At 33.3% G+C, this 13,389-nt stretch overlaps 1 protein-coding gene across 1 annotated transcript; it reads left to right on the top strand.

Moving 5' to 3' along the window:
• The first annotated feature begins 325 nt into the window (after positions 1-325).
• On the top strand, positions 326-11,362 carry LOC132756691 (uncharacterized). Its single transcript, XM_060747821.1, has 6 exons — positions 326-868; positions 2,903-2,969; positions 9,358-9,516; positions 9,939-10,172; positions 10,377-10,574; positions 10,699-11,362. Exons 1-6 carry the CDS (start codon positions 536-538, stop codon positions 10,707-10,709), a joined length of 1,002 nt encoding a protein of 333 aa, XP_060603804.1. The 5' UTR covers positions 326-535; the 3' UTR covers positions 10,710-11,362.
• Positions 11,363-13,389: the final 2,027 nt, after the last annotated feature.

Here is a 13,389-nt window from a genome sequence, read left to right as displayed (position 1 = left end):
AAGCCATATCTTATATTATAAAGATACGGAATTTTAGCAAATTCATTATAAAAGTTTAAATTAGTTTTCATTGAATAAATTTAAATTTAAATTTAAATTTAGAATAGAATAGAAACGCAATAACGACATCGTCAAAATCACTTTTTAAAACTAAACCTCATCATTTCAAATGCATATGTAAAAGTAAGAGTGAATTATCGATTTTTACAGTCGAGCTGATCGTTTCAACAATAATTTGATATGAAGTGAATAAATTATGTATATACAGTTTATAAAGAGTTCTCGCTTTAATGTTCATTCAAACGGTGTTGCTGTTCAAGTTTTCATATGCCATTGCATTGTGTTAAAATATGTTTGATTTTAAAATCTGTTGATAAAAAATAATTTTAGGTCATATGAATTATTTTTACTGTACTACCCGACGGAGTACAGTTATCTTCAACATCTTCGAATAGTTGGAATGCGAACACACAAAACAAAAAAAGTGTAAACGTGATTAAAACTCCATCTAAATTAAATTACAATTAAATTGAAAATGATAATATTCAATGTCAATCATATTTTACTATTCTTATTTTGTTCAGAAACTGTTTTTTGTTTTACATATTTAAGTAAGGATGGTGTAGAAATACAATATACTGTCAAGTTTAAACGTGAATGCCGAGGAGAAATGGACATAATAGTCACTTTAGAAAGTATTGCACTCCCGGAATGTGTTCTGGAATGCGGAATGCGGCCGGACTGTAAAGCTTTGAGCTACATGAAAATTTTCAAGAAATGCAATATATACTCTTCAGACGGACACGAAAGTGATAGAAATAAAGGAAGTTGTGTGGAGATTCTGGCAGCGGATATTAATGTCAAAAGGGTGAATATTTCTATGTTCGTTTCTTCTTTTACACACTATTAAATGATCATAATTACACATCTATGTGTAATCATTTGGATTTGAGTGATTTCAAAAAACATTTTTATATTAAGTTACCAAAAAGCTTCCCAATAATATGCAACTGAAAAGGACGTCTCATTTACAATTAAACGTTAAAAGTAATGCATTCATTGTTTTTAGTAAAAAAGCATGTCTTAGACTTTGTCGAAAGTAAATTTCTTATAACCTCCGTTTTTTACATGAAATGTTAAATATAAATATCTTTATACAAATAATGCTTCTTCACCCTTACAATATTGATACGAAGGATGTTCGAAATATATTGCTTATTTCTATCTGGTGACTTCAAATTTCAAGTTAGGTCAAAAGTGTTCATTTCATGCCCTCGAAGTACTGCCCGTGACTAGAAATGCAAAGATCCACTTTTTGAAGGCGTCACGGTACGCTGATTTGGGCACAGTAATAAGGTACTGATGAATGGCAGATCCAAGTGCCTGTCGGACTTGAATTTCCGCCCAGCAAGGAAGAATTTTAATTTCGGAAACAAAAAGAAATCAAACAGGGCAAGGTCTGGAGAATACGGGAGTCGAGGCAAAACAGTTACGTTTTCTTTTTTCAAAAACGCCGAAACTATGCGAGATGCAGATTTTGGCCTACCTGATTTTGGTGCATTTTTGATGCACTCTACACCAGACTCAAATTTCTTTTTTCATCGCTTATTTGTGTCATAAGACACACAAGAAAGCACATAAGGAGTAGAGAGTTCAGTCATCAACTGCTTCAAGGAGCAACCCAGTTTTGAGCGAGCTTTGGTGTTAGCCCGTATTTCATATTTTTTGTCGACGCTTCTACCAACCATTTTTACTACAGTGGTCAATGACTGCGTGTATTTAAATGGCAAATTGTATGTCTTACACTTAGTCTAACATGTACATTTATACACCGTTGTGTAGGTATTGAATTACCCTATACAGGTATGTATTGTTTTTTATCGTGTTCCACGTGGATCACGAGATAGAGGACAATAAGCAGTTCTTTTCGAGCGGCCCTCGTAAATCCCCATTTGAGCATTGGCGATATAAAACCATACAAAAATTTTGTTACGGGGTCTTAAAAGTGATATTAATAATTTCCTATACATCATGCATATCTAATCTTTCTAATTCTTATTATCAGTTTAAGTGGATACAATAATAATTTCACCATAACATAATTTTTCACAAAAGAGCTCATGTTAATATTTGTTTTTAATTTCATTATTATTCAAATTAATGGTCGGAGTAGAGATCTGTAAATTATTGGTATTTTAAAGATCCTGTATCACAATTTGTTTACATGGTTTTATTCATGAATATGATGTTCAAATTAAGATTTATCAATATTGTAAGTTCCAATAAGCATTATTTATAAACATATTACCCAATTTTACATTTGATATAAATAAAGGGAGGTAATAAAAATTCATTTTCTATACATTCTAAGTCAAATTTTCCAATAAGAAATGAATGCATGTAATTTATTGATTAAATATAATGTGCACAAATATTTGCAGTACACATTTTACATATTATTCGATGTTTGAAAATTGTTTTATTTGCCTAATTATATACATATATAATTTTGGCAAGTGTGGTATACACACAGTAACAATTTCAATCACAAAACATAAAGGATCTTTAAAAGACAAAAAAGAAATAGATTTAACAAATTGTTTTTGACTCGAGAACATTTTACTAGGTCGGGACTTCACGAGGCACTGAATCACCTTGCGTATGATCCTTTCTATTTAAAACTTTGAAAACAATAGTATATGACTTTTATCATATAACGTATAATTATAATCTTAATTTTTTATATTAATATACTGGCATTATGCCCGCGACGTTATTTAAGAAAATTCACTCGTATATAATACAGATCTACATACTGATTAATAAAATGTTTGCGATGCAAGCAGTAAAAATAAAAATGAAGGAGAGGTATATTCTAATTATTTGTTATATATTTCAACAGAAACCTTGTCCTGAGTGTACTTCTGGCAAGACTTGTAATCCTGCAAAAGGGTATTGTGAAACCACAGGTAAAATTCTGTTTAAAAATTATGTCAATATTTTACCTCTGTAACTATTGAATACATTACATTTTTAGAGGATATTGAATAAGTTATGGTCCAAAACTGGTCTTATTTATCGAGTAAGATGACAGTAAATTATTGTCAACGAGTTCAATGGATTTAGTAAAGAATTCACAGAGCTGCAGTTTTGTTATATTCACATATCCTTGAACATAACTACTGAAACACTTAAAGTGTAATGCTATCATTAAGCGCATCTTAAAGCTGTGCTAGTTAACTGCAAATTACGACATGTCAAAATATATGTACGATAAACATGTACTGTTGTGTGATACTGTTTTTACGAAGTCGTTGTAGCAGCATGTGATGAAGTACTTTTATCATATAAACTTACGTACAGGAGTGTAATGAAGCTATTTGATGAACATTATTTAACACTAATGTAATAATATTTTAACGTGACACTACTTGAGTTGTATAGAAACATATCGTTCAAGCGGGATAGTGTAAGCGTTACGCTATAGGCGCGTCCATGAAAAATGGACAAGTCTTGTGAATTATAAACTGTTCTTATTTTGGAAATGTGATGAAAGGAATATTATATTTGTGTAGATTTAATACCTAATCTCTAGAAGTTGTTGAATAAAACAATATTTTGCAAGTCATTTAATGACTTTAGTACTAAATCTACATTTATTTATTATCCTATATATCTATTGCTTTCGTATAATTGCTACAACAGCTCATATATATATTTAGAACAACGACTGCGTATTGAACGTTATGCTTTAGTATCACAAAGAATTAATGATGAATTCAGAAATATTGAAGTATTCATGTTATGTGCAATCACCTAATGCTTGTTAATAACCCTTTACATTTTGATATGCTGCAACACACAGAGCTATTATTTTTTTACTGAGAACAACATAAGCAAGGCAGCGCGACGTAGCGAAGCTGCCATTCTTTCACAAACTGCAGACTTGAAATCGAGGTAACGGTTATGTTGAGAAAAAAGCCATATCCGTATTAAATAATGAACTGAAGAGTCAATTGCTATGTGATAGGTTCCCAGTAGAATGTGAACTTAATTAATTAATGTATTTTATTTGTGTTCCGGAGAATACAATACAAGCAACCGCGGAAGCATGCATATTTGATTGATGCCCTTTGTGAATCACTATCATTGTGTCTGTCCGTTTGCTTGGTTAAATGACGCACAAACACAGTATAGGTCAAATTGTGCCGAGACATCAATTCATTTGCTGGAACTAAGAGGTGCATAGATTCAGTTATTCAAAATCATTTAGTCGACTAATACAACCAACGGTGACTGCAATTCTTATGTCTTAACCATTAACGACAGCACCTCAGGCATGAATCACTATCACTTAAGTACGATGCTTAGGGGAAAATACCAGCAGTCAAAATGCATCTGTCATTTTATTCTTAAAATGTATTTAATGTGACAATCGATGACAATATTCCTTTCAAGATTCAAAAGCTCTTAACAGCTGAATAAAAATTGTTCCTCCCTTAGTGTATTTTGTTTTTAGAATTGGGCCGAAAGCAATACGAAAATGTTATCCTTCGAGTGATCCTAACAGCGAAGAACTGAATAGAGGTGGAATTTCATTGTCAATTTTAATTTCGACTTCTCTCAGGCCCTTAACAGCTAAACAGTGTCAAGTCGTCTTTAAATAATTTACCGTGCAAGCGCTTCAGGTCACATGGTTAGTAACTGGTCTGAATGAATAAATAATTTCTTACGTAACGTCTTGACATGTAATTTTGCTGTTTTACTGCTTCCAAGGGATCACTTTTTCCGGATATTTATACATCACAACAATAGGTGTCAAGCGCTGTGTGGAAGCCGTAAAAAGTTGCCACGTATTTTACTTCAGTGTTTTTTATATATTTTCCTGGTCCTTCGGGACCATTAAGTCCAGCACTTTTAAGTGTTGTGAATTGAGTACCACTGAAGCCGGTACTAGAGGTTGTGAGGGATGTTGCAATGTTTCATGATCCCTCATGTTCAGACTCTTTAAACCCGAGTCTACAATTTTCATGAAATTGTGCTGATTTTGATGTTTCCGAGGGATCTCCATTTTTTAGGTATTTGACACACTTTTGGTGCTTGCGAATAAAACGGCACACGGCACAAACAGCACTGATGTGTCTAATGAATAGAGAGAAATAAGGATTCCCTTCCAGAACGTCCAAATTTGCAAAGTCGAAAATGTTGCAGGCTAGGTTTGATTGAGCCTATTCATTGTAGATACTAGAAAGTGCAATCCATGCCTCTAGCACCGGCTAAAGGACAACTCAACATTTTTGAATTTAGAAACATCTTCAGATGTTTAAGTACTGCCCATACCCATGGAACGTGCAGTGCGACACGTTAGTGCAACTCCATGAAAAGTGGCAGATGGTCCCAAAGTGAGAAAATGCGTGTGCCCTATACGAAGAAAACAATGGATTTAGCTAATTTAAAAACAAAATTGAATTTTGAAAGGGTAAAAGGGGACATGAAGCCTGCATATATATATGAGTTATCAGAAAGCAATTCAAAAAGATTCGCAGATACCCTAAGGTTGATTAAACAGAACTGTATTACTTGAAACTTTCGTGCATACAGTGTTTTTATATGCCCGGAAAAAATTGGGCATTTTATGTTATACCCCTTGGCGCCCGTTCGTCCGTTAGCAATTTTGTTTCCGGAGCATAACTTAATTTAACTTAGGCCCACAATATTCAAACTTTATAGGATGATTGTCCATATTGGATAAAAGACCCCTATTGATTTTGGGGTCACAAGGTCAATTGTCAAGGTCACTTTTTCCATTAAACTGAAAACAGTTTCCGCTTAATAACTTCAGTATTCATCAACCTACAGCTATTAAATTGCTATTAAATTTTATAGGATGAACAGCCATTACCAATACATGACTCCTATTGACTTTAGGGGCAAAAGTTCAAAGGTCAGGGTCACAATGATCTTTACTCTGAAAATTGTGGTTTCTTAGCATAACTTAAGTTACATTTGACCCAAAGTGTTCAAACTTCATATCATGAATGACAATATTGGGTGAAAGACCTCTATTGACTTTGGGATCACAAGGTCAAAGGTCACTATTACCCTAAAACTGAAACAGTTTCTGCTTAATAACATGAGTATTAATCAACCTACAGCTGTAAATTATATAGGATGAACAGCCATGTCCAATACAAGACCCCTATTGATTTTAGGGCTATAAGGTCATAGGTCAGGGTCACACTGATCATTATACTGAAAATTGTGGTTTCTGGAGCAAAACTTAAGTTCCGTTTTGCCCAACATTGTTCAAACTTCATAGGATGATAGTCAATATTGAGAAGAAGACCCCAATTAATTTTTGCGTCACAAGGTCAAAGGTCAAGGTCACTATAACCTTAAAACTTAAAACGGGTTTCACTCAATAACTTAAGTATTTATCAACCCACAGCTGTAAAATTTTATAGGTTAAACAGCCATGTCCAATATATGACCCCTATTCGTTTTATGATCATAAGGTCAAAAGTCAGGGTCACGAAGATCTTTACACTGAATATTGTGGTTTCTGGAGCATAACTTCAGTTCCGTTTGGCCCACAGTTTTCAAACGTCATAGGATGATTGTCAATATTAAGTAGAAGACGCCAATTAATTTTTGGATCACAAGGTCAAAGGTCGAGAGCTTTATTACCTTAAGACTAAAAACGGTTTTCGCTCAATAACTTAAGTATTAATCAACATACAGCTGTAAAATTTTATAGGATGAACGGCCATGGCCAATACATTTACATGACAATTGATGTAGGGTCAAAATATCAAAGGTCTGTACTTTATATATTTGAAGATTCTTTAGCTATTAGGGAGGATTGCTTTTTAAAGGAGGTAATACTTTATTTAATTCCCATGTCTTGCAAATACTTCATCCTTACTAAAAAATAACAGCTTTCGGGCATATACTGATCCGCCTAGCGTTGCTCTTGTTCGTGTTTTATAAAAAAATGCCTTTCGCGGAGACAAACTTTCATGCAAACATAGAGACTGCTTTATTGCCTCGATCATTTTCTGTAGAGAAAGACTGTTGATCTCTTCCCAGACCATAATAGTTCCATATATCAGTCTCATCGCTATACTATAACACAACACATTCCTTTATAACGATTACAATTACATTCATCCGAATATTTAAAACGTACATGTAGTGTAAAATAATTGATTTATGGATACTTTAAACATAAAAATAATATAGAGGAAAAACGGGATCCCTAAAGAACGTACAAAACAACAAAATTGAAAGTGTTGCAGGCTCGGTTTTAATTAGTCTGTTCCGTTTCTTAAAGAGAAGTGTTAACTTGAATGTACAGAATGTCTAATACTGTAGCAAGTCACAGCTTCGCAGAAAGTCTAGGTTGTGCAGCAAGTCTTATACTGTAGCTAGTCTAAGTTGCTCAGAAAGTCCAGTGATCAAATCAAGTCTATATTGTGAAGCAAGTCTAGTACTGTAGCAAGTCCAAATAGCGTAGCAAGTCTATATTGTGCGGCAAGTCCAAGACGGCATTGAGTCCAAGCAGTGCAGCTAGTCAAAGAAGCGCAGCAAATCTATATTGTGCAGCCAGTCCAATATTGTATGTTCAAATTTTACAGCAGGTCCAATACTGCAGAAACAGAATAGAAAAATACGGAATCCCTAAAGAAATCTCAACGCAGCAAAATTTTAAAATGTTGCAGGCTCGGTTTGATTGAGTCTGTTCATGGACGGTACTGGAAAGTGCAAGTTACCGTGCACGCCCTCTAGCACCGGCTTAAGCAGAATTTAACATTTAAATTGAAAAAAAATATGAATTTAGAAACATCCGAAGATGTGTTAATACGGCGGTTATCATGGAACCTTCAATGTTATACAGTAGTGTCATTTCATGAAAAGCGGCTTATGGTCCCCAAGTAAAAGAATGCTTGTGCCCTAACGAGAAAACAATGGGCGGAACTAAATAAAATGGAATTTTGAAAAAGATCTGAGGTTATGGAGCCTGCATAACACAGACAAGACGTCAAAAGACAAATTTAAAAAAGCAGACAACATATCCTAGGGATGATTGTGCAGTATTTAAATTGGAATACTGGAAACCACAGAAGTTGAAAAAGGCCAAATACAAGAAACTAAAAATACAATCGCAAATGTATACACAACAATAATGTCGTGCTGAACGATCATGACAGCAAGTCCTGTCAGTGCTGCAAGTCAAGAATTGCAGCAAGTCTTAGATAAGTCTCCATACTAATTCTTAAGAAAAAAGAATCGAACTCACTGCTCGGAATATTAATCCCCTTCCGTGTAGCGGAAAGGGGATTATAGAAATGGCCTTCCGCCTGTCCGTCCGTAACAATTTTGTGTTCGCTCCATAACTTTTAAACCGCCTTTTTTAATAACTTGGCACAAGTGATCACTATAATGATACAATGTGCAGAGCGCAATAATTGCTACCCCTAAGGTCAAGGACACACTTAAAGGTCAATCATTAAAAAGTCCTCATTTCATAATAAAATGTATACATTTCATGTCCACTCTATAACTTTTAAACCGCTGAACCTTTTTTTTAAAAATAACTTAGAACAAGTGATCACCATCATAAGAACATGTGCAAAGCGCAATAATTGAATTGCTTCCCACTAGTTCAAGGTCACACTTAAAGGTCAAATGTATAAGAGTCTTCATTTCATGTTCCCTCCATATCTTTTAAAGCTGCATGCCTCCAGATGACCCAAAATATTTCAAGAAAATTAAACTTGCAAAAACCATATTTAAACATTGAGAAAAGTAAACAAATCAAAGATTTTAGGGAAAATTTATATCTTATGTGCAATTAATGACTGTATTTTGTAGTATTTATCACCATATTTCTAGTGCGTTACTAACGCAGTAGGGGCTATTTATGCATATTTTGACCTCTTTTTTGGTAACTTACGTGGATTTTAAGTGCCGATAATAATGTGTCAAGTACTTTCTTTGTTCATTTCACAATATTTTACCTTTAAAGACATTTTCAAAATTTTCATGAAAATCAGGATGAATCTGGAGGCGTGCTTCTTTAAATTCCCCCAGGGTCAAGGTTATAATTCCTCCATAACTTTTTTATTTTATGGAAGAATTTTGAAACTTGGCACAAATAATCACCATCATGAGACTATGGGCTTATGATATGCAGGGTACAACATCAAGGTCATGGTTGGTAAAAGGTCAAGAAGTACACATTCATGTTCACTGCGGAAGGTGATTTAGCTGTCCTTCAGACTGCATTGTTAATATTAGTTTAACCGAACTTGACAAAATTGTCTTTATATTAATGTATCATCCTTTATGAACCAGAGTGTCCTGTCGAAGAATTTGAATATGGAATTGTCAGTGGAAACATAAGAAAAGTTGGGTATCATGTGCAATATACATGCAACGACGGAAATACGATCATTAATAAAATAGAATGCCTCTCTAATGGATTATGGAATATAACCGCCGGTAAATGCTCAAGTATGTTGAATTATATTCTAATTTTCGAGTATTTATCATAGATTCTAAAGTACAATAGAACTTGATTGACATAACTATGATTATGAAAAAAACTTATGACCTTTTTTACAGTTATTGAAAATTCAAACATTTAAAAGTTACATTTTCAAGCTAATGTGATATGCACAAATAACTATGTAAGATATTGAAAGCTATCTACCCGTCGATTTTAATGTTATATGTAACTTTACTAAACAACAATATTCATTTATTTGTGCTCGACATGATAATAACAAGATGATTCATTATAAGGGGGCAATGGCTATTGAATTGAGGAAGAAAACAGAAACCTAAAACGTTGTAAATACATGTAGTAAAAAACATATTAGTAAGTTTAAGGCTTTGTAACAAAATTAGTATAATACTATTTTTCATCTATTTAGCCGATGTGATAAATGTTGCTATTGGGAAACCAACAAGCATGTCTAGCGTTTACTATAACAATGATGGCAACAATTACGATGGATCGAAGGGTGTAGACGGCAATTTAAATCAATCATGGTCAGTTCGCTCCTGCTTTCATACTAATGATGACCTTCATTCGTGGTGGCGGGTAGATCTTGGACAAATGTATCGCTGTTTTAGAGTAGTGTTGTACAACCGGCTGGACTGTTGCAGTAGGTTACTTATTCATTTGATTTTACACCTTTAAAGTATTTGATCACTTCATCGGTGCAATCTGTATCAACTTCATTTCGATCAAAGAGTTGTGGGGTGATTCATTAAATATGTAACTAAAAAGATAAATTAGAATGACGGGCAAATTAAAGATCATAAAAGTTTGCTTCTACATTTTTCTAAAACAATCTTGTAATTTACAGAGGAACGAGCTTCAGATTTGGATTTGATGTTTGGGACGACGGAGAACAATATGTATATCGTAAGGCAAGTTGATGGTCAGATTGAGGACATCCATACGTTTAACTTCCCTGAAGGTAAAGGTGCACGATATGTTCAAGTGATGCTTAGAAGACAAAACTCCCTACATCTTTGTGAAGTACAAGTGTTTGGTTTTGCTCGTAAGTTATTTGCAATTATTTTCATAGATCTTGATTATTAAATTGAAGTTGATTTTAAAGTCAGTTCAAATATTTGACATAACTAGAATAACGAGTATAGATATTCGTTTTTATCTCTTTTCAGTTAACTTATAATTCAACTCCAACGGCAATCTGGAGCAGTAAAATACACGTACACCAATCTCAACACGTGACACATTTGGAAGGGAACATAACTGAATTATTTATCTTATTATTTTACTCTCATAGGTAAAACATAAATGATCGTTTTATCTAAAGTTTAATTGTACAAGGACTATAACAGCACCGACTGTGAATATTGACCGACTGTCTGACACAAAGTTTACCGAATAATAGGGAAGGAAGGTATACCTACTTACCGCTAAACTATAACGTGAGAGCCAGTGTGTGGTCTAGCATTTTAAATATTTTATTTTATTTATAGTTCAATCATTAAGTAAGAAATCATATATTTTTGTTAGGCACATTTTTCTTAAAGTAGTAAATGTAGTTTCAAAAATATTTTTTTTGGAAAGGATAAGCATGCAAATGATCAGATATTTTTTATTCAATTTATAAGTCCAGCGAACTATATATTACATTTATATTCCTTTCTTATCGTTAAAACCCCAGTGGAGTCACTTTAACAAACGCAATAGAAGTTTTTCGTGTCTATTGTCTTATCTCTTTAAATAAATGACTAAACATAAATTTCTTATCATTCAGAGGTGCTTTTCATAACGAACCTTCGGACCGATTAAAATTTCATGTACAAATTATGAAAAAAATTGAGTGACAGTTTAACCGTGATCGATAGTTAAAAATGCCACGGTCATGTTGGTTTCCCTTTGGTCGCCGTTGTTTTTTGATGTTGGTACTGTCCCTGTTCGTTCGTCTCATATTTGTTGGTATCTATGGAACGGTTATAACAATAAAACGATTGTGCATGGTCGTTGTTATATGTTACATTTCTAAAATGTTGATACAAAATCACACCTATTGAAACGTGAACAAAAAAAACACATCAACAAGGACAGGACGCGAATCGTAAATCAAACTCGAGTCAATGAAGTTTCATTTATTGAATTATTTATGTTTCTTTTATTATTCAGTTGTCTCTATCATGTTATAAATAGAATATATTATTGCATTTCCTCTGTCATGTAGAATATTGAATATATTGAATATATTTCATTGCACTCCATATATTATAAATATTATTTCCAATGTATAACATTGAATATAGAACACGCATGTGTCCGGGCATATCAGGAATACCGGAAGACACTGGAGACATGAACGAAAGCGTCAGAACAAGATAATTCTTGATCATGTTAAGAAAGTCAAATTAAGTAATTATGGTGAATCTTTGAATATTACATCTGCAGATATTGATCGATTTTATCGCAAAGGAAAATTTTAAAAAGAATACTGAAACTGCAGGAAAGTAATTGAAAAAAAATCACGAATTAAAGTGCCAGGCAACGTCTATACAAAGCGCGCAAAAAACTGGATGACGGAATCTTCGTTAAAGACAGCATTATTAAGTTCGGCGAATGACTGTCTTTTGAAGCCGACAACATTTCCGTTCTAAAAAGCTGGATCGAACATGGGTTTCAGGATTACGTGTCTATGCACCGCTATTACCGCGAATCAATCATAAAGAATCTGGACAGAAAATTTATATCAAAGACATGTATGTCAGTAATCAAATCAATTTAAAATGGTTCTTTTTACAGTCTTGTCTAGACAGTTACCATATAAAAAGGTGTGCAACTTTTAACATTAAGGGATGTTTTGATAATCTATTGTCGAAACACATCATCACTGTCTAATAGTAACCAGTAAATATTTACCTGTATATCAGACGAACTTGGTGACGTCGTAATTAAAAAATAACTAACTCGTGTTATTAGCAGACAGTAGGCGACACTCAATTAAGGTCTCATGTTTTTACCTTCTACACACAAATGAATATTATTATCATCAAAATATTCCAGCTTTTAGCGTATACATTGATCACTTATGTACATGTAGTTAAAACTCTACCGAACTCCTGGTTCTTTGATTACATTATGAATAATCACACGCACAAATATTTACATGTATCTATTTACTTTACAAGATTTAAATAAATCTGCACTTTCATCCATCAATTATAACTTTCCAAAACATCTTTTTCCCGATACTTACATGCTTTAAATTAAAGGGAAACAATATAGTAATACTCAAAATTTAAACTTACCTAATATATGCTCTCCCTTGTTGTTGTTTTTTCATGGATTTAACTCAATACAGGATTGGAGCAGTACCTCTAGACGCTTGCAGAAATCATGATCACAAAATAGACAAATATCTTTTTTTTTTGCCGTTTTTTACATTTTTCATTCATTATCACACATAAATCGGTTATAAAAGATGAATTTGACCTATTAAAGTTCATTCCGTTGGGTAAAAAGGCAAGATTTTAGCATTTTATGTTTCAAGCGCCTTGTCCGGTATGTACCGGAATACGGTATTTAGTGTGGTGCTCCAATCCTTTTTTTAGTCACACTCTTTTTTCATCATGCAATTATATATTGAATATTGCTTACATTCTGAAAGCATAATAAATTTTGATTGTCGATAGTCATAAGGTCATAAATTTATATATAATGTACGGTATGTATTTATATGTATGTGTATATATATGGGTGGTATGTTGTGTATACTGTTTTTTTGTACATGCAGTTTTGCTTTTTCTGAGTTGACATAATATGAGTACATGTATATCTCTGAATCTTATAAAATTATAAAATCCCCCTTTTCCCTAACA

This window comes from Ruditapes philippinarum, unplaced genomic scaffold (assembly GCF_026571515.1).
Source record: "Ruditapes philippinarum isolate M1 unplaced genomic scaffold, ASM2657151v2 ctg10331_1_1_1_1, whole genome shotgun sequence".
NCBI classification, from domain to species: Eukaryota; Metazoa; Mollusca; class Bivalvia; order Venerida; family Veneridae; genus Ruditapes; species Ruditapes philippinarum.
The sequence above is the reverse complement of the archived record's forward strand: the minus strand, read 5'-3'. Positions and strand labels throughout refer to the sequence as shown.